Consider the following 22,090-nt stretch of genomic DNA (forward strand, 5'->3'; position numbering starts at 1 on the left):
CTACTCCAAGACAATGAGGCCTATGACTGAGTGCGATAGGTGGATTAAAGTACACAAGAACCTCGTTTATTCGGCCCTCATTAATCCGGATCTACGGTTTATCCAGATCGAAAATAATAAAGTATTTTTACTTGTACAGTATTCCTTTTACGGAAGCTGGATAGCTGCAGTCGCTTAAGTGCGGCCAGTATCCAGTAAACGGGAGATAGTGGGTTCGAACCCCACTTTCGGCAGCCCTGAAGATGTTTTTTTCCGTGGTTTCCCATTTTCACAGCAGGCAAATGGTCGGGCTGTACCTTAATTAAGGCCACGGCCTCTTCCTTCCCATTCCTAGGCCTTTCCCATCCAATCGTTGCCATAAGACATATCTGTGTCGGTGCGACGTAAAGCAAATAGCAAAAAAAAAAAAAAAAAAAAATTCTTGAATGTCTTTTCCGCCAATGATAGTTAAGGGCAGGAATTGGAAGTAATTCGGCCACGGTCTATCAAAGGTATCGTCCCGGCATTTACATGGAATTGAGAATTGGAAACCGTGGAAAACCATTCCCAGGCCGGTAGAAGCAATATTCGAACCCACGCTCTTCTAAATGCAACGCACTACTAATTCACTGATGGTGAATTCGAAAACGAAACCAGAGCTCTATCATAAGAAACAATGACACATGGAGAGGCAGCAATGCAGCTGGACAGAATGATGACCTACTGAAATGAAATGGCGTATGATTTTTAGTGCCGGGAGTGTCCGAGGACATGTTCGGCTCACCAGGTGCAGATCTCTCGCCTTAGGCGACCTGCACGTCATGATGTGGGTGAAATGATGATGAAGACGACACATACACCCAGTCCCCGTGCCAGATAAATTAACCAATGATGGTTAAAATTCCCGACACTGCCGGGAATCGAACTCGGGACACCTGTGACCAAAGGCCAGCACGCTAACCATTTAGACATGGAGCCGGACGATAGCCTATTTTGAATCCTAGACTAAAACCACACCGGCAGAACTATTGTTAGTAAAACGTCTTCGTGACCGTCCTGCATGCAAACGCTATACAAATGTAACACAAAAATTCACGCATTATTTTATTGCATGAAACAGAGTCGTAAATGTAAGAAAAGTGTTCTTATACTTTTTTGCACAACCGAAAAAAAGGGTATTACTATACAGTTTATGTTAACAGATTATAGTATTTTTTAATTATTCTGGATTATCCGGATTTTCGATAATCTGGAACAGTTCCGGTCCCACGTAATACGGATGAACGAGGTTCTTGTGTAGAGTTGTTTCAGGTCTTTCTCCGCGTACGGTAAACGTTCTCGGAACATTGGACATCAGGTGTACGCTGATGCTATATGTCTACACTGTGTCTCGTATAGGAATGAACATAATCGACCGCACATGCGTGTATTTCATTTTTTACACAGTTTCTATTGTGCATAATGATTGCACTGCTTCGGAAACAGCGCATGAGCTCAAACGGAGGTGCTAAGTTCCCTTAATTATCGAAATATCGTACCATAGAATCACGCTTTACGTAGGCAACGTAATGATGTCCAGGTCCACGACTGTCGTCGATCACAGAACTCTCAATTTGACGTGGGTATGCTGGTAGGTGATCTCACATAAACACACCGCGGAAATAGTGAATTCCTAGTTGTTTAGCAAACACAGCAACTTCTTCGTGGGTTAGACTTAGATGTGGCTGTGCATTCAGCAGACTTCTTTTTGGCGATATGTAGATACCGAGACCTTTTTTGTACGGTACTATCTTAATTTTTACACATCTAAAAAACAATGCAATTGCCTCCATCAGCTTATTTTGACGTTCACTTTCTTTCAACTGCTGCTTTACTTCTTCCACAGCCTTGGCAGGTCTTGCTACAGTACTAGCACTACCTAGTAGAGATACTCAAGCCGCTAGTCCAGCACACAACTATGGAAGGAATCCACCTCCCTCAACCGGGGTAATATAACGAGATGTGTGTTTACCCGCTAGAGGAGAGCAGGAATCGTGAGCGCTACAATTAATTCATTATGCGTACCTCGAATGAACCCGTAAAACGAGTACGGATAAGCAGAATACGTACTTTAAAACCGAAGGTGGACGCACAGACTGGGAGCACGGTACTGTATAGGTTTGGAAGTGGGCGCCGTAGCTCAAGTTTCGCTGTATCTCACATGGCAAGCGAGCGGGAAGATATGTGATAGTGCACAGCGCTCGAGGTAGGAGGTTCGAATACAACGTAATAATTTTTTTAACTGCCAGTTGCCTGGAATGTGGAAAGGTTGCATACGTGATAGCTTCCAAGGACTGATTTGTTTATTTGACCCTGTAAAAGACCGTATGTATCGTTTCATTGGGTATGGTGCTGGGTTTTTGGACGAGGATGAGGAGATGATTGTCTGTGGCCAGTTAGCTACGTCGTACATTATCCAAGCCTCCTATACCGCAGGTAGGGCAAAGTATGCCCCATTGGAACGATAACAACATGCGATGGCAGGTAACTATGTAGCTGCGCGAACTCCCCTCCTTCGAGATATATACTTACCAGATACTGTTATAGGAGTTGAATCATGGCTGAGAAATGATATAATGGATGAAGAAATATTCTGACGGAACTGGAGTGTGTATCGTAGAGATAGGATAGGAATGGTACGAGAGGGAGTATTCATCCTTGTGAAAGAAGAATTTGTAAGCTACGAAAAAGTTAAGGATGAAAAACATGAAATTTTGGGTGGAAGGCTCATCTCTAAAGATAATAGGCAACTTGATGTCATTGGAGTGTACAGACCGGGAAAGGGTAGCGCTGACGCTGATTCAGAATTATTTGATAAGATAATCAGCTATGTTTGAAATGATATGGAAAGGAATGTGATAGTAGCAGGTGATCTCAATTTACCAAATGCCAATTGGGATGGTAATGCGATCGACAGGAAGCATGAACAACAAATGGCAAATAAGTTAATATGGGAAGGGCAGCTGATTCAGAAAGTGATGGAACCAACTAGAGGGAAAGATATTTTGGATGTGGTGCTGATAAAACCAGATGAGCTCTATAGAGAAACCGAAGTAATAGATGGTATCAGTGATCACGAAGCTGTTTTTGTCGTACTTAAAAATAAATATGAAAGAAAGGAAGGTATTAAAATTAGGACTATTATGCAGTAGCATATGCCTGATAAAACAGGCATTAGGGAGTTTTAAAAAGTAAATATGATCGCTGGAAAATGGTAAATAAAAATGTAAACAGACTCTGGGATGGGTTTAAAGCAGTTGTTGAGGAATGTGAAAATAGGTTTGTACCTTTAAAGGTAGTAAGGAATGGCAAAGATCCATTATATTATAACATAGAAGTAAAGAGACTAAGAAGGATGTGGAGGTTGGAACGGAATAGAGATAGAAATGGTTATGGAAGTAAAGAGAAATTGAAGGAACTTACTAGGAAATTGAATCTAGCAAGGAAGTCAGCTAAGGATAACATGATTTCAAGCATATTTGGTGATCATACTAATTTTAGTGAAAAATGGAAGGGTATGTATAGTTACTTTAAGGCAGAAGTAGGTTCAAAAAAGGACATTCCAGGAATCATTAATGAACAAGGGGAGTGTGTCTGCGAGGATCTTCAAAAGGCAGAAGTATTCAGTCAGCAGTATATGAAGATTGTTGGTTACAAGGATAATGTCCAGATAGGGGGTGTGTGTAATACTAAAGAAGTATTAAAATTTACCTATGATAACAATGGCATTTACAGTAAGATACAAAAGTTGAAAACTAAAAACGCAGCTGGAATTGATAAGATTCTGGGGATATACTAGAGGCAATGGGTTGGGATATAGTACCATATCTGAAATACTTATCTGATTATTGTTTGGTTGAAGGAGCTATACCAAATGAATGGAGAGTTGCTATAGTAGCCCCTGTGTATAAAGGAAAGGGTGATAGACATAAAGCTGAAAATTACAGGCCAGTCAGTTTAACATGCATTGCATGTAAGCTTTGGGAAATCATTCTTTCTGATTATAATAGACATGTTTGCGAAATTAATAACTGGTTTGACAGAAGGCATTTCGGGTTTAGGAAAGGTTATTCCACTGAAGCTCAGCTTGTAGGATTTCAGCAAGATATAGCAGATATCCTGGATTTGGGAGGCCAAATGGACTGTATTGCGATTGACCTATCTAAGGCATTTGATAGGATAGATCATGGAAGACTACTGGCAAAAATGTGTGCTATTGGACTAGAAAAAAGAGCGCCTGAATGGGTGGCGATATTTCTAGAAAATAGAACTCAGAGAATTGGAGTAGGCGAAGCTTTATCTGACCCTGTAATAATTAAGAGGGGAATTCCTCAAGGCAGTATTATTGGACCTTTATATTTTCTTATATATATATCAATGATATGTGTAAAGAAGTGGAATCAGAGATAAGGCTGTTTGCAGGTGATGTTATTCTGTACAAAGTAATGAATAAGTTACAAGATTGTGAGCGGCTGCAGGGTGACGTCGATAGTGTTGTGAGATGGACGGTGGGCAATGGTATGATGATAAACGGGGTTAAAAGTCAGGTTGTGAGTTTCACAAATAGGAAAAGTCCTCTCAGGTTTAATTACTGCGTTGATGGTGTGAAAGTTCCTTTTGGGGATCATTGTAAGTACCTAGGTGTTAATATAAGAAAAGACCGTTTTTGGGGTAATCACATAAATATGATTGTTAATAAAGAGTACAGATTTCTGCACATGGTTATGAGGGTATTCAGGGCTTGTAGTAAGGATGTAAAGGAGAGGGCGTATAAGTCTCTGGTAAGACCCCAACTAAAGTATGGTTCCAGTGTATGGGACCCTCACCAGGATCACTTGATTCAAGAACTGGAAAAAATCAAAAGAAAAGCAGCTCGATTTGTTCTGGGTGATTTCCAACAAAAGTGTAGCATTACAAAAATGTTGCAAAGTTTGGGCTGGGAAGAACTGAGAGAAAGGGGACGAGCCGCTCGATTAAGTGGTATGTTGCGAGCTGTCAATGGAGGGACTGGAATAACTTACCAAGGGAAATGGTCAATAATTTTCCAATTTCTTTGCGATCATTTAAGAAAAGGCTAGGCAAACAACAGATAGGGAATCTGCCACCTGTGCGACTGCCCTAAATGCAGATCAGTAGTGATTGATTGATTGATTGATTGATTGATTGATTGATTGATTGATTGATTGATTGATTGGATTGATTGATTGATTGATTGATTGATTGATTGATTGATTGATTGATTGATTGATTGATTGATTGATTGATTGATTGATTGATTGATTGATTGATTGATTGATTGATTGATATGTTACTTATCTTTGGAGAAGCTAGACAGAATGCAAACCAGGCATAACGCCTGTACCAAGAGCGCTATCCGGATAGACGACAACCGACGGGCATTACATTTCGGAGTGTGGAAAGGCGCTTGCGGCATACTGAATCCCTGGAAGGGACACGGCCTATTCGAGATCATCCTGTGACCTCTACTGACAATGAAGATGCCGTGTTTGACGCTATCCGGCGTAACCCTCATACTAGCACACGGGCCATTGCACAGGAAACGAACATCAGCCGAGCGTCTTTTATGCGGCTATTGCATACCCACCGGTTTCACCCGTACCATCTGCACTTACAACAGGAGCTCCATGGTCATGACTTCGATGCCCGGGTTGCGTTCTGTCAATGGATCCTAGAGCATGTGGACACTAATCCCGCTTTTCTAGCGACTCTCTTATTTACGGACGAAGCACGATTCCACAACAATGGAACTGTTAATCGCCATAATATACATTACCGGAGAGTGGATAATCACCATTAGGCTTTTCAGGTACAGTGGGGCATGAATGAATGGTGTGGAATCATGTGTGATCACCTCATCGGTCCCAATTTCTTTGAGGACCGTTTGACCAGCAAACGCTATCTGCGATTTCTCCGAGATGAACTACCACCATATTTGGAACATGTGCCACTCCTTGACCGCTGCAGGATGTTGTTTCAAAATGATGGAGCTCCACCGCACGTCTCCATGTGACGTAACCTGATAAATTGATGGGAAGAGGAGGACTTGTCCACTGGCCCGCCAGATCGTCTGATCTTCCGCCCCTGGATTTTTTTGGGGGCCATATAAAACAACTGGTGTATGCACAGGAGCCGGCCAGTCCTTGTCACCTTAGACAGCTCATCACTGACGCATGCCGATCCGTTTCGCCAGAGATGTTTCAGCGGGCCAGACGGTCCTTACAACATCGCGCTCAGCTCTGTGTCGACCACAGAGGTCGTCAGTTCGAGCAGGTGCTGCATTAAACAACGTGCATAACTGAAATCTTGTCACATATTTCCTAGGCTATGTCAACCCAGCTCCAAAGGCCGTTTTCAGGGCCAAATAAAAAAACAGTCTGTAACAAATACCGGCTAATAGCTTAAAAATATGTTCAGGGGACTTGAACACTCGTGTACACTCAACTATCACACACCGTAACGCGCGATAGCCATGTGAGCTACTGCGTCACTTAACCAATGGCGCCCATTTCCCAGCCTATACTGGTCACAGACCATCGTCTCCACATCCTCGTCAACCCAGCACCATACCCAATGCAACGATTCATACGGTATTTTACAGGGTCAAATAAAATCAGTCCTTGGAAGCTATCAAGTATGCAAAATTACCACATCCCACCCCGCTGTTAAAAAATCGTATGTCGGATTCGAACCTCCTACCTCGAGCACTGTCCACCATCACATACCTCCCCGCTCGCTTGCCATGTGAGCTACTGCGACACTTGGCTTATGGCACCCACTTCCCAGCCTATACAGTGCAGTGCTCCTGTTTTAAAGTACGTGGTCTGCGTATCCGTACTAGTTTTACGCGTTCATTCGAGGTACCCATAACGAATTAATTGTGGAGGTCACGATTCCTGCTGTCTTCTAGCCCATAAACACACATCTCGTTAGATTACCCCGGTTTAGGGAGAGGGATCGATGTCTTTCAGAATTGTAGTAAATGTGAAAGGATGCATAAAACTGGATCACAAGGGACTGGTGGACACCCGGTATACTTATCATGTACCATTTCTTCATTCAGTTAGCATGAAGATTTTTCAGCACGAAGACACACTACCTGTTAGTGAAATAGCATCGCACCTCCTCCCTACTTCTATTACAGCTACGCCAAGTCGCCATGGAACATTGTTTCCCTCTACAATTCGATGTATCAATAACGGACCATCGGGATGTGGCAAGACAAACATTTTACTCCCACTCATTACCTCTTCAAATGGCACAGGCCTCCATAATATTTACATTTTCGGAAAGAAACTCTATCAAGCGCTGTATATGATTCTCTAAATTATCATGCAGGATCTGGTTAAAGCTGGTTCGAATTATTTTCGTTTTAATGTTTTAATGTGCGTGAGCAAATACTATGACTGGATGATGTGCTTCCCAGTTTCCCAATTTTCTCATGATCTTTGACGATGTTGCTACAGAACAGCAAGACTTCATTCGTGAATACTTTAGTATGGGAAGTCATATATATTTAATTGTTTTTATTTATGTCAAACCTATTTCCATGTGCCTAAGCAGTTAATGCGTGACAACGTGAATATCTTTGTGCTTTTTTGACAAGATGAGTGCAACATGCGACACTTGTATGGCGATCATTTTGACCTTAATGTGACATTAGTCTGTGTGCTACTTGTTGGTTATCACAACGTTACGGCCTCTTAGTTATTGATAAAGAAAGTGATATTTATTAAAGCCGGGCTTTGACCATTTTATAACCATCAGCACAGCGGTTACAGACAGCTCTTGATCTGAAACCGACATCATGTCAACATAGCAAAGAGATTACGCAGCGTATCGCCCGTTCTCGAAACAATTATCGACGTACATTTAAAGAGCTTAATCGTGTTCAAGCAGATACCGATTTCTTTTTGAAAACGCAACTTGGTACATCTCTAAGAGAGATGATTAATTCCAACACATCGTCTGAGTGTACTACAAGTTCTGTTACTACGCAAACACCTCAACATAAGGAGAAGCGGGAAGAGCAGACGCAAGACGTGGAAGAGGATGTAAAGGATGCAGAAAAAGAGGAGGAGGAAGATCTTGACATATCTTTACCGTCCAAGCAAGTGAAGTGTTTTAACTACTGATGTTATTGCAGAAAAACCTACTACATCAAAACAAGATCTATCTTCCTTGTCTGAGGTGTCCATTACGCCAGAGTATCGTGATCAATTAAAAACATTTGTTCAAAACACCTATGGTTCCCTCTTTGCTCCTTGCACAGAAAAACTACTTACAGGACATACCGACACAAATGATGTTATTTGCTCTGAAAATGACTGCTTGAGTATAGGTGGTGTTCAGATTAACAGCAAGGCTCATCGTAAAAGGTGTTGCCTAAAAACTTCCTAAAGTTCTCTTAGAACTCCTCTTCTCTCGGATATCCTACAAGAAGCTAAATACGCCGGATGATCGTAAGAAGTATAGTTCTTTTTTTGTTACTAACCTACTCGACGTAAGACCGTGAATTCACGTATATACGTATGCAACTACTAAGAGCCTCTCAAGATGCCGGCCACACAGGCCATGAATCAGAGATTCTAGAAATAGAGGAGAGATTATTGAATAATGGCTCTTGAAACCAAGACCTCACATGTAAAGATAAGAATTTCACAGGAGTTACGTAAACCAGCTCGTCACACCTACCGTCGCAGACGTTTCATTATATGTGGAAAGGATGAACTGTGGCAAGCTGGCTTGGTAGAAATGATTCCTTATGCCTCTAGCATTAAAGGGCATAAGTATCCACTTACTGTCATCATGTGTACTCTAAGATTGTTTTTCTGAACCCGTGCGTTCTAAGACAGCAGTTAAAGTAAGAAACGCTTTCACATCTATGGTTCAACAAACAAAAGGCTGCCCATGTCTTCTTCAACTGATCAAGGTAAAGAGTTTTACAACAATATTTTTCTTCTAATCTCAAGTCACTCGGCATTCGTCACTGTTCTACGTACAGTAATCTCGAAGTAAGTGCTGTAGAGCACTTTAATCGCACGCTCAAAACAATGATTTGGCGAGAATTCACAGCTCAAGGCTCTTATCGCTGGATTGATCTCCTACCTAGGCTTGTCAACCTACAATGATAGGCCTCATCGCACCATCGGCACAAATCCACGTCTTGTTACTAAGAATACATCACGCTTAGATGTTATTCATCTTGCAATCAAAACAGCTGATCCACGGCACTATCGCTTTCTAAAAGGTGATTTTGTTCATATCAGTAAACACAAGTCTGCCTTCGCAAAAGGGTACATCCCTAACTGGAGCGCAGAAATTTTTCAATTTAGCAATGTTAAGCTTGCTAATCCAGTCACCTATTTTATTTCACGATCATTCAGGACAGCCTATCGAAGGAGGATTGTACATAGAAGAGCTGCAGAAAACAAAATATCCTGATCACTATTTAGTCGAACATGTTATTCGTCGTCGTGGTAAAAACCTGCTTGTCAAATGGCTTTGTTTTAATAACAACTTTAATTCCTGGATTGGTAAAGAGAATGTATGCGGGTCATTCAAAAAGAAAGGAGCCTGAAGCTATAATATGAAAACCTGCGCGGTTATTTCGAAAATACTACCCAGCACTGTTGAGGCACTTGTTCTACTGCGACACACGATTGTGAATGGCCGTCTCCTAAAATTCCAGGGGTCGCATTATGAACCATTACCGTACGTACTGCTTGACGTCACCTTCCGAGGTGAATCGGTTGCCTCTCAGAGCCTACTTTAACTCACCTAAGATTTTTTGGATGGTGCCTACCCTCTATGCTTCCACTGGAGACTCTGTCGTTTTGATCCGGGTTCGAAGCGATAACACCATATCTCATCTCTAGCGACAACTTGTGACAGTAACTCATTCCCTTCCTTGACATAGGGCAAAAGATGTTCGAGAGGGAGTCCCATTCGACATGCTTCCTGTGCTGGTTAAAGAATTTGAGGCACCCATTGGGCACGTTTCTGGCAAATTTCTATCCGTCTATAATGATGGCATGAACACATCCGACGCTCACCTCGCCCTCTGTGGCAATGGCTCTTAGCGTAACTCGCCCGTCTTGCTTAATGAGGGCATCCACCTGCTGGACAATGGCATCGGTAAGGCGGTGTAGCATCATCGCCCAACTACATCCGTCCCTTCCTGAATCGCTTGTGCCATGCCTTGAACCTTGCAACGGACATGCAGTGCTTCCTGTACACTTGTGCCATTCTTCGATAAATTTCCGTTCCCCGCACTCCTCCCGCTGTCAGGAAAGGCACCACACCAATTTGCTTTTCTTTGTAGCCTGTATGTCACAGTTTTCCGCACGATTGAGTGCATTGGGCGTTCAACGCGTGAGCGTGCTCGCTTTGTCGTCACGTGGATGTACGCCCTTGTCTCTCTAGCGGCGAGTTTGGGACCTCAGTGCTCTTATAGGGACTGCACCATCTTTGTTAGGCAATGGCATTACGATCCTTCCAGCAGTTTACATTTTATACTCTCTGGGACGTTTCTTTTCGAACCATCCTCATACTATAAAATGTTGTGTGTGTTTTATTCTAGAACCTCTACCTTTATTCCCTACTATTGCTGAAACCCGTTAGTCAACATCATTGCTACTAGTGTAATAATTTCGTGTGTGGCTATTTCTAGCCGAGTGCAGCCCTTGTAAGGCAGACCCTCCGATGACGGTGGGCGGCATCTGCCATGTGTAGGTAACTGCGTGTTATTGTGGTGGAGGATAGTGTTGTGTGTGGTGTGTGAGGTGCAGGGATGTTGGGGACAGCACAAACACCCAGCCTCCGGGCCATTGAACTTAACCATTGAAGGTTAAAATCCCCGACCCGGCCGGGAATCGAACCCAGGACCCTCTGAACCAAAGGCCAGTACGCTAACCAGTCAGCCAACGAGTCGGACATTACTACTAGTGAAGTCAGGACATGGAGTAGAGTAGGATTAACGTTTACAAAATTGAGCAACAACTGAATTATGTTTCAGTAATCGTATTTATTATGGCATGTGTACAATTTTCTTTCTTCAAGTAAATCTGTTTAGTCCTTTCTCACGTACTGTACACTTTCTCTTCTGCATTCGTGTTCCAATGCCTCCATCCAGCAACAATTTCCCTTTCATTGCACCAGCAATGACAAGTGCTGCTATCTTCTCAGCAACTGTAGCATTAGATGACATCACACGCTGAATTGCTTTACGAATCAGATGTTCATCCGCGACATGTCTCAGTTCAGGTTTGTTTTCACGTTTACTACCAACGTAAACAAGATCGTGATCTTTGCAAGTATCATCTAACATATTAATACCGGGATCACCAACCGCCAAGAAAACATCGAGTTGAGTGCCAGGACAACAGTATTGGTAGCTATGAAGATGAAGTTCAAAATGAAGGAGATTAACTCTTTGAAGAGGAAAGGTAGACGCAATGGATTAAAAGTAATTTAGTACTATTCCACACTAATATGTTAACTGATTCCTGCGATAGGCCCCCCGTAGTTGACCCAGCTCAGTTTACTGACGGTAGGTTTAGATCCCCTTCAATGATAGTTCTTTTCCCGTAACTTTTATTTGCAAAATGTCAATTCTGAAAGACGAGTGATCGTGTTTAATCCTGATGTAAGTGGGCGATAAGCTCCAATAATGACTATATTTTGTCTGTTGGGTGCATTATATACCTCCATCCCAATTATTTCGCGAACCGGGCGAGTTGGCCGTGTGGTTAGGGGCGCGCAGCTGTGAGCTCGCATCCGGGGGATAGTGGGTTCGAACCCCACTGTCGGCAGCTCTGAAGATGGTGTTCCGTGTTTTCCCATTTTCACACCAGGCAAATGCTGGGGCTGTACCTTAATTAAGGCCACGGCCGCTTATTCCCATTCCTAAGCCTTTCCTTTCCCATCGTCGCCATAAAACCTATCTGTATCGGTGCGACGTAAAGCAAATAGCAAAATATAGCAATTATTTCGCAGTCATCGAGAACACATTTTAACGTACTGCTTAGCTCTGACCTAACACAAATGAAAATTCCACCTCCTTTCGACCTTCTATCCCGTCTAAACTTTAGAAATTTTGACCTGAAATATATGTATTGTCCGATAACCAACTTTCCGTTTCCCACATTTATATCAGGGTCACACTACACATGGTGCTTAGGGGAATGGGGAGGTGGTATAAGGAAGAATACGTATGCATTGATTATATAGGACCAACATTTGACGGAAATCTTAGGAGCACGGTGCTGAGCGTGGTGAAAACATCCCTTAATTTAAAAATTCATTACCTCCTCAATCGACCGTCGTAGAAAACTGCCTATTAGCCTAAAATTTATCGAAAATTATCCACTAAGAGGTGATATATGTCAACTCACCCCCGACTGGTTTTTTTTTCAAAGTTTTGGGATGAAAGTGACTTCTGACATTAAAAAGAGTCCCGGATGATATTTTAAATGAAGTTTGGAGTAAAAATAATTTGGTGATGAAAATACCCTTTGAATAAAAAGTCATATCCTCAACCGATAATCGTAGAAAACGGATTTTGAGCTTAAAATTCATCAAAATTTATCCTCGAACAGGTGATGTACACCATTATAAAACACACAATTTAGTCTCTTACTATTGCAAACGTACGGAAAGCATACTCGCAATAAAACTGGTTTTCACAGGTAAAGAGAAATGTGCACCACTGAAAGCAAACTTGTAGCTACTATTGAGAACAATTTACTGAGAAATGCATCGGCCAGTCCTCCCCTCCGCCGCCTTTGTCAACAACACAGACACTATCTTTGCTCTTATTCCCACAGAGCTCGATAGCTGCAGTCGCCTAAGTGCGGCCAGTATCCAGTATTCGGGAGATACTAGGTTCGAACCCCCACTGTCGACAGCCCTGAAAATGGTTTTCCATGGTTTCTCATTCTTCACACCAGGCAAATGCTGGGGCTGTACCTTAATTAAGGCCATGGCCGCTTCCTTCTCTCCCCTAGCCCTTCCCTGTCCCATCGTCGCCATAAGACCTATCTGTGTCGGTACGACGTAAAGCAACTAGCACAAAAAAATGCTCTTATTCCGCTTGTTCCAGGCGGGTCTGGAGAGAATGGCAACCTCGTGTGGCCAACTTTACATTTTCTTTAAACACTTCTTAACACTTGTACCCCGCCTACGTCTATTTTAGAATGTTCAGCTGGTTCACTGGGTAGGATAAATCACCCGGCTTTATTATGCTCTTAGTACGGAGAGCTTAATAACCACTGACCAGCAACATCCTTCCTGATTTCCTGATTTTACCCATAGGAAAATAGTAATCAGTAATCCTAGTGACGGGGGTTTTACTGAACCATTGAATCTATAAAGAAGCTGCGCCGGCCATACCCAATATATTTGCCATCTACCTCCTCACAAACAACAGTTTTTAAGAAGTGCGGCTCTAAGGCTAAAAAGTTAGCGTGATGGCCTTTGCTGAAAGGGTTCCCGAGTTCGATTCCCGATCAAGTCACGAACTTTAACCTTAAATGGTTAATTAATCTGGCTCGGAGACTGCGTTTTTGTGTCGTCCTTAGCATTAGAATTCAACATAGGTAGGGCCACATACTCACAGTCATGCAGGTCACCTATATTCAATTCGAAAGACCTGTACCAGGTCTCTCCGAATGCCATACGCCATTACATATTTACAAGATATTACGTTTTGCTCCACTGTTACAAGTATTCTCGTTAATTTTGAGTCGAACCCAAGCCAGCTGGATGGAAAGCTACCATGTTAACGCTTTAGACTAGAGTGACGGTCGATTCCTCATCTAAAGTCGTCGGATAGACTGATCAACCTGTTGCACTGGGCCAAGAATATCAGGTTTGATGAACACTACTACATCTTACATGTTTGAATGCTGGGATGGGGGATGTGAAGATAGGCCCTGATATTGGCCTTCGCCACTGTCTTGTCATGGTGTTGGCTACAGTTCGCACCCCGGCCAATGCACGTGGATGGTTTTAAATGGAAAGTCAATGGCCTTACAGGTTAGATTCTCCGTCAAACTAGTGGTTATAGTCGCGTCTTGAACATGTCGTTTTGTATTTGTTTACAATTTTCTTTACGACGTACCAACACACATATTTTTTATGGCGACAATGGGATAGGAAAACGCTAAGAACGGAAATAACGTGACCGTCCCAGCATTTGCCTGGTGTGAAAATGGGAAACTACGTAAAACCATCTACAGGGCTGCCGAGAGTGGAGGTGGAACCCACCATCTCCCGAATGCAAGCTGACAGCTACGTGTACAAACCGCACAGTCACTCGCTCGCTACATCATGAAAAATCACGCAAAACTGTAAGTTTTCTTTTATTGTAATCACCTATAAAACTAGGTATGGGTTTATTCTTTATTTCCCGGGCTGTGTATCTCAGACGGTAGAAGCTGGCTTTCTGAACCCGACTTGGCGGGTTCAATTCCGGCGCACTCCGATGGTATCTAAAGGTACTCAGATACGTCAGCCTCATGAAGGTAGATTTACTGGCACGCAAAAGAAGTTCTGCGGGACAAAATTCCGGCATCTCCGTGTCTACGAAAAACCGTAAAAAGTAGTTAGTGGGACGTAACACAAATAACATTACTGTTGTTGTTATTGATATTTACTTCAGAAAATGCATTAACATGAACCAATTCTTCTGTTCACAGCTGCAGTACCGGCAGATCTGGGAGCTTCGGGCCACACTAGAAGAGGACGAGGGTTTGTCCGATCCTGATCGACTTCCTGCGAAGATGGTGGACGGTGACACTACAGAATCCTGTGACCAGAGCCCAGGTACCCCACGTTTATTTAGTTCAGAACACATTGACACTGCTGAATAGGCTGGGCCACTTCAGATAGACTTCTTATAAGAAAAATACATCCACCGAATCCATCACTAATTCATACGAGTCACTTGAGAAGAAAATTTTAAACCTAAAGTTACGCACATTTAACCTACTACACTGATTCAGATAATTAAATGTGAATCGTTGTACAGTAGCGACAGCGTCTCAAATCCTAACCTGTCGTTCATGTAGAGGAACTAGAGAAAAAGCGATAGAAAAATGAACTTCACACTGAGCAAGGCGTAACCGGTAAATAAACGTTATTCATAAGCTTGAACACACATATAACCACGGCATCGGTTTCCGTTATTATACATATATCTTTAACATTGTTGCTTGAAGCCTTAGGCGTGTCACTAGTCTTGAGGTTATCTTATCAAACTTATAAACTTTAAGTGCAAAGAAATGTTTCACGTGAATGAAATTATGTTTCCCCGAAAATAAAGAAAGATAAATGATTATGCACATGTTAGTCTAAACCAGAACAACAAAACTGAAAGAAAGAGTATGGTAAAGATGTTCTGGGAAGTTTTAACTTTGTTCTAACTTATTTGAGTAATTATTCACATTATATTCATTTTCGTTCGAGTACTCGCTACCATACATACAATCGCCTTCATCAAATTAATCTCTGAACACGCACACACATAAGCTCGTGTGTCAAATTTTTCAATGAACATATGTGATTGAAGGTGTTTTTCCATAATCTATATTGCAGTTAGATATGTATATGTGCATGTATGTATGAATGTATGTATGTATGTATGTATGTATGTATGTATGTATGTATGTATGTATGTATGTATGTATGTATGTATGTATGTATGTATGTATGTATGTATGTATGTGTGTATGTATGTACACTGAGTGGCCAAACGACATGCGAAGACATTGAATGTGATGTTAATAACGAGTTGCTCCTCCTTGAGATCTCAAAACGGCAGCAATACGGCAAGGCATCGACTCTACAAGGTGTTGGAATCGTTCTGGAGAGATCTGGACCCACGCATCTTGCACTGGTACCTGCAAATTGGTCTTGGGTAGTTGGTGCGGGGTTAATGGAGCGTACACAAGCATCGACAGCATCCCATAAAAGCTCGATTGGATTAAGATCGGGGGATCTGGAGGGCCAATCCATGGTCGTAACTTCATTGGAGTGCTCCTCCAATCACCTGCCTGCCATCACAGAGCGGTGACATGGCACATTGTCCTGTTGAAAATGGCATCTCCACCATGGTACTCTAGGGCCAGAAAGCTATGCAGATGGTCTAACAGAACGTCCACATAACGTTCATCTGTCAGTGCTCCATGCATCCGGAAAATTGGGCTTAATTGCGACCCTGAGAACGCCGCCCAGACCAGAACTGAGTCACCTACCGCTTGGACACAACACTGTTGACACGCAGGATCCTTAGCTTCGTGGGACATACGCAACACTCTCACGCGCCCATCAGCTCGATACAACTGGAACCGGGATTCATCGGACCATATCACACGCCGCCGCTGTTCCATGGTCCATTGCCGATGTTCGCAGGCCCATACACGTCAGTGAGCTCTGTGTCGAGGTGTCAACAAAGGGACACGAGTTGTTCGACGGCTGGTGAAGCCTATGCGGTGCAGTTGCATCCTTTCAGTCCTGGTACAAATGGTTCCTGACTCCCAACACTCAACTGGGCGGTGATCTGACTCACAGTAACCCGCCAAACACCCAGGTTCTGTGGAGGCGAGGTGATGTCCGTTCCTTAAACACCTGTGGTTTTTCCGGGCGGCGGTTTACGCGGATGGTAATATTCTCTCTGAGATATTGAAGATCATCCCTCGACGCTGTTGACCTCGGAAACCCAAATTCTCGTGTAATCTCCGTAATGCTATGACCCATGCGCCGTGCGCCGATGATCATCCCACGTTCAAAGTCGGATAGCTCGCGACGTATCACCATCTTCACGACACTGGTGTCTGTGACAGACTGCTCAGCTACGCCGCAACTAGCCGCAACGCTCAGGGATCATACACGGCACATTTTCTAATGGGACACCCCTTCCCGTGACTTTAGGCCACTCAATGTATGTACTGTATGTATATATGTCATCTCACCGGTCCACCCTAATGCACTCGCACAGATGGATCGTTTAAGTCTGTACAGATGGCGCAGCGAACGGAATTCTCTTTGGAAAGTAATGATTACACTTGTCACCAGTAAATCTACTGAAATGTGTATTTTGCATTTACACACTCTTAAATACCAACCAACTACACCAGGATTGGATGCTGCAACCTTTACATCAGCAGGCTTGCACGTAACCTAATGAAGAACTTGATTCCTCCTAGAACTTTCCGTTTACTTTAAAGAAAGTCCTTTCTTCTCGAGTGTAAGTTATGACATACGGAGTGTAGCCCTAAACTTCATGGTCTTAGCTGATGTGTTCACGTATTTCCGTGTTCCATTTCAGCAGGTCTTATTAAAACTTCTGGGGTTCACTTCTCTAAGGCGGTCTTCTTCTTCTTCTTCTTCTTCTTCTTCTTCTTCTTCTTCCAGGGCTCCCAAATAGACATTCTTTTGATATTTCATCCTGATCACATGTCTTACCTACCTGCTCTGATGAATCTTGTTACTAGTGAATCGGAACGGGTGGAATACAGTTCAGCATCATATAGCTCTAAATTTAAGGTAATTTATTCGGTGAAGGAAAAATATCTCATTTAAAGAACACAATAGCTATCTGCTTCAGCTTTCGCCTTTATTTCACATCCTGGCTTCGGCGAGATTTAACAACTTCCCTCCACTTTTCCTGCAAATGGCACTCAAAAATTCTACTATACGCAGTGACACTGGTAGTGTAAATCCCTGGATAAATAACTTCGCACATCTCCATTTTGTGACTTATAATGTGTAGGAGGACATTGACAATATCTGAATATAAGGAAAAAACAGCTGAGAATATCATATCGAAGTACACTGACTTAGCAAATGTCATGGGATAGCCACCTAATAACGTTTGGGGCCTCCTCTGGACCTGCGAACTGCAGTGAGATGCCGTGGAAGTGAGTCGACAAGTCCTCTGGACGCAGCTGACACCAAATCGTTTGCAGGGCGGCCGCCAATGCTGGTCTGTTCGTGGGTGCAGGATCCATAGCAGATATGCTCGATAGGGTTCATACCGGGGCTCCTGGGTGCCCATGGCAGTCGTTGGACCTCCGCTGCATCTTCCTGGAACCATTCCCGGGCGACGTGGGAGCGATGTGGCGGCACGTTATCATGTTGAAACACCGCAGAACCGTCTGGGCGCTGGAAGGCCAAAAATGGGTGGAGGTGGTCTCCGAGCAGCTCAACATACCGCGTACCATTCAAAGTCTCTTCCAGAACAACTAGGGGCCCATTCCATACCAGGAAAATGCACCTAGACCATAAGAGAGACACCAGCGCCCTGGACCACACCTTCGAGGCAGGCGGGATCCATCACTTCATGTGGTCTGCGCCATACACGGTGCCTCCCATCGGCATGGTGCAGTTGAAATCGTGATTCGTCCGACCATATTACGTTACGCCATTGTTCCAGTGTCCATCCCTGGAGACTGGCAACAGATGCACGTCGTTGTGCCCGATGACATTGGGTTAACAGTGGCACCCGTGTAGGCACCGGCTCCGGCTCCCATACCCCATAGAACCCATGTTCCTACGGATTATCCACTGGGAGACGTGTCTAGCAAGGCCTGTGTTGAATTGAGCCGTGATTTGTTGCACGATTGCCCGTCTGTCACTACTGACAATCCGTCTCATATGTCGCCGGTCACGGTCATCGAGGGTGGCTGGACGGCCGTTCGTTCGTCTGTTGTGGACGGCGACACGATACACCCTGGATACGGTTGATCGTGTGAAGACGAATTCTCGCACCACTTCCAAAATTGCACTTCCCATCCGTCGAGCAGAGACCACCATACCCCATTCGAACGGTGTCAGCTCACGACGACGTTCCATGTTACACCTGTCGCATGCACAGCCACTGCTCACAAGGTCTCCTATACAACTGCCGTTGGCACAGGGGCGTGTAGTGCTCAGACAACACACCTGCGCATCAGTGCTCCGCTATCCCATGACATTTGCTCAGTCAATGTACTTGTTACCTGTCAAGATGTTTAGTTTCACTTGGAAGATTTTTGAGAAAGGGAAGGAAGATATAGTTGATAGAGACATCGTGATCACCATTCTCGTGCACATAGTGTGTAAAGTTTTGTTCGACTAACTGTGTCAATAAGAAATCTGTAATAGTAGTATTACCGAGCTCGATAGCTGCAGTCGCTTAAATGCGGCTCCTATCCGGTATTCGGGAGATAGTGAGTTTGAACCCCATTGTCAGCAGCCCTGAGGATGATTTTTCGTGGTTTCCCATTTTCACACCAGGAAAATGCTGGGGCTGTACCTTAATTAAGGCACGGCTTTTTCCTTCCCACTCCTAGCCCTTTCCTCTCCCATCGTCGCCATAAGACCTAACTGTGTCGGTGCGACGTAAAGCAACTTGTAAAAAAAGTAGTATTAGTAGTAGTAGTGGGTGCATTTGTACATTTTTTGCTACTTGTTCAACGTCGCACAACCACATCAAGGGATGGGAAAGGACTAGGATTCGGTAGGTAGCGGCCGTGCCTCAATTAAGGTACAGCCCCAGCAATTGCTTGGTGAGAAAGTAGGAAACGACGGAAATCTATCTTCAAGGCTGCCGACGATAGGATGTATTTGTACTTAAATGGGGCTAGCTCTGCGAAGGAATCCGTCCCAGTTTATATGTTAGATACCATCCTAGCAGTCATCTGAAAGGGATATAAATGAGAAGCCAATGGAAATTATCTCTAAAATTATTGAAAGTGGATTTTAACTCATTTCTTCTCTATTATTCCCTATAAGGTGGTCTTCTTCTTATTCTGCTTATTCTTCTTCTTCTTTCAAGCCCCCCACATAGAAAGACTTTTAATATTTCATCCTGATCACATATTCTGTCTACCTGCTCTGGTGAATCTTGTTACTAGTGAATCGGAATGGTTGGAATAACAGTTCCGCATCATATCTCTTTCTCTATCGACCATCAACTTATCACACGTTGTGCAAATCATCCTTCCTAGCTTCTTCCCTACAAATGTACCCAGAATTTGCATATCTACTTCTGTTTAAAGGCCATGTTTCGAAAGCATACGTGAGGATCTCACACCAGGATTTAAATCCTCCTTGACACAACTGAGAAGGGAATCTGGACCAACTGGATGAGAAGCTTATACACAGTCATACTTCTACGGCAGTGACGGATGACCTAAGATATCTGTATTCGTTAAACTGACTCAGCAATAACTGAAGGTTCTTTATCATTCACATCCGTGAAGTTGTGAAGTGATGATGATGATGATGAACGTTATTTACTTTTAATTTAAGACCGAGGGAGTAGGCCTAACAACATGAATAATTTCCCTCAGTAAATGACGCAAAGAGGAATGTTCTAGCATCTAATGGTGGTTTATGTTGGAAGCAAATATATTAATACCAGATGGAGCGAGCTCATTTTAAACCTAGAGTGGCTCACTTCTAAAATATTTATGTCATCGTCTTGTAATTTATTACTGACTCAGAATGTCAACGCGAATGCTAGAGACTGTCTCTGGATGCAGTAAAGGACACGCGATTAACAAGGGAAGGTCATTTTATGCTTTGAACAGGACTAATTTATGTATGTTTCCGATCATCAGCATGATTAGTCCTCGGTTGAAGACTATATAGGTCATTCTCAACTACTGGGGCGCGGCCAGCTAACGGGCCGCGAGATATTGTCCACGAATATGTCATTATTATACCTCGTATTTGTAGGTGGTAATAGGTTAGAATGAAAAGTAGTTTGGTTTGTAGGAAGTGTCATGCAACCCGTTGTACTGTGATGTAGGAAGAGTAGCATAAATCCAAGTAGTTCTTTAGGCTGTACCCTTAATATCTATGCAAATCTCATAACATAACCGCTGTGCAGTGTAGGGTATACATTTTACTGGCTTAAGTAAGTTTGCATTCTAACCTATCAGTACCTAATAATCCGAACTCTAGTCATTATACTTTCCTGAGCAATATTTAAGAATGATTATTTTATAGTGGAAATATTCTTAGGAGAATCGTGTTCGTGATTGTTTCGAAAAGCACATACCTATTTGTGTAGCAAATGCCATTGAATTAGCCACTTATTTTTTAACGATCGGGAATTTTTCAGGCTTAGAAATCCTTTAACATTCGGGAAAGGGAATACCGCTAGTTATGACCGGTCATAAAAATTGCCTGTAGGCCGATCACAACAATTGGCGGCTAATTTTCAGCTGTTTTCTCTGATAAGTTAAAATGAATAATCAGTTTTCCAATTACCACTCCTTTTTTTTTCAAACTAACACTAGTTCTGTACACTCCTAGATACAGGAGAAGGCAGTGCTTGACACCATCCCCTTGACATAAGCAACAACAGTTACGTTCAAAGTAAGCGGATTGCAGTGACGGCTGCTTGATTAGGAGGGCCGCAAGGGGTAAGATAATGATGTTCCAGTTAAATACATCGACTGGTGTTTTTAAACACATACGGGGTGTATCCTTGATGATGTTACAAACTTTCACGGATGATGGAGGACGACAAATGAATCAGTTTGAGATTGTTCCGGAAAGGTGAGGTAAGGGTGTATTCTGCCCGAAGGCAGGTCCGAAATTTCGCAGAGGTGTTCCTGAGCCGGAGTTTACGTACGGTAGGGTGGCCAGTTCCTTTCCGCTCCTCCATTCCCTTACCCCCCACCAACAGCGCGTGGCAACCCATCCAAATCTTGACAACTCCCAATGTTGCTTAATTTCGGAGATCTCACGGGATCTGGTGTTTCAACACAGCTACGGCTGTTGACAGTCCATAAACAATCTAGTCAAAATTTAAGCAAAATTCTACGAATTTAAGTCCGTTTACCTGCACAAGTTTCACAAGCAGCTCCATTTACAACAAATGTTCGAAATGACGTCCCCCTGCGTCAATGCAGGCATGGTTCTGTCGTACCCGTTCGAATATCCTCGGTGTCGTTTGAACAGCGTCGCAGGCAGCGAGAATTCTCGTCAAGAGATCATCTTCAGGCTCGAAGGTGACAACCCCATATCGTTGGCTTCCGGCCCGTGAAGGAACTACTGC

At 43.2% G+C, this 22,090-nt stretch overlaps 1 protein-coding gene across 1 annotated transcript in view; it reads left to right on the forward strand.

Annotated features, from left to right (window-relative positions):
• Window positions 1-22,090, forward strand: part of LOC136863667 (uncharacterized) — a 254,153-nt gene that overhangs the window by 228,481 nt on the left and 3,582 nt on the right. Inside the window, exon 4 of the mRNA XM_067140032.2 lies at window positions 14,736-14,862. Within this exon, the coding sequence (XP_066996133.2) occupies window positions 14,736-14,862 (127 nt within the window). The remainder of the gene's footprint in view (window positions 1-14,735; window positions 14,863-22,090) is intronic.

This window comes from Anabrus simplex, chromosome 2 (genome assembly GCF_040414725.1).
Source record: "Anabrus simplex isolate iqAnaSimp1 chromosome 2, ASM4041472v1, whole genome shotgun sequence".
Taxonomy (NCBI): domain Eukaryota; kingdom Metazoa; phylum Arthropoda; class Insecta; order Orthoptera; family Tettigoniidae; genus Anabrus; species Anabrus simplex.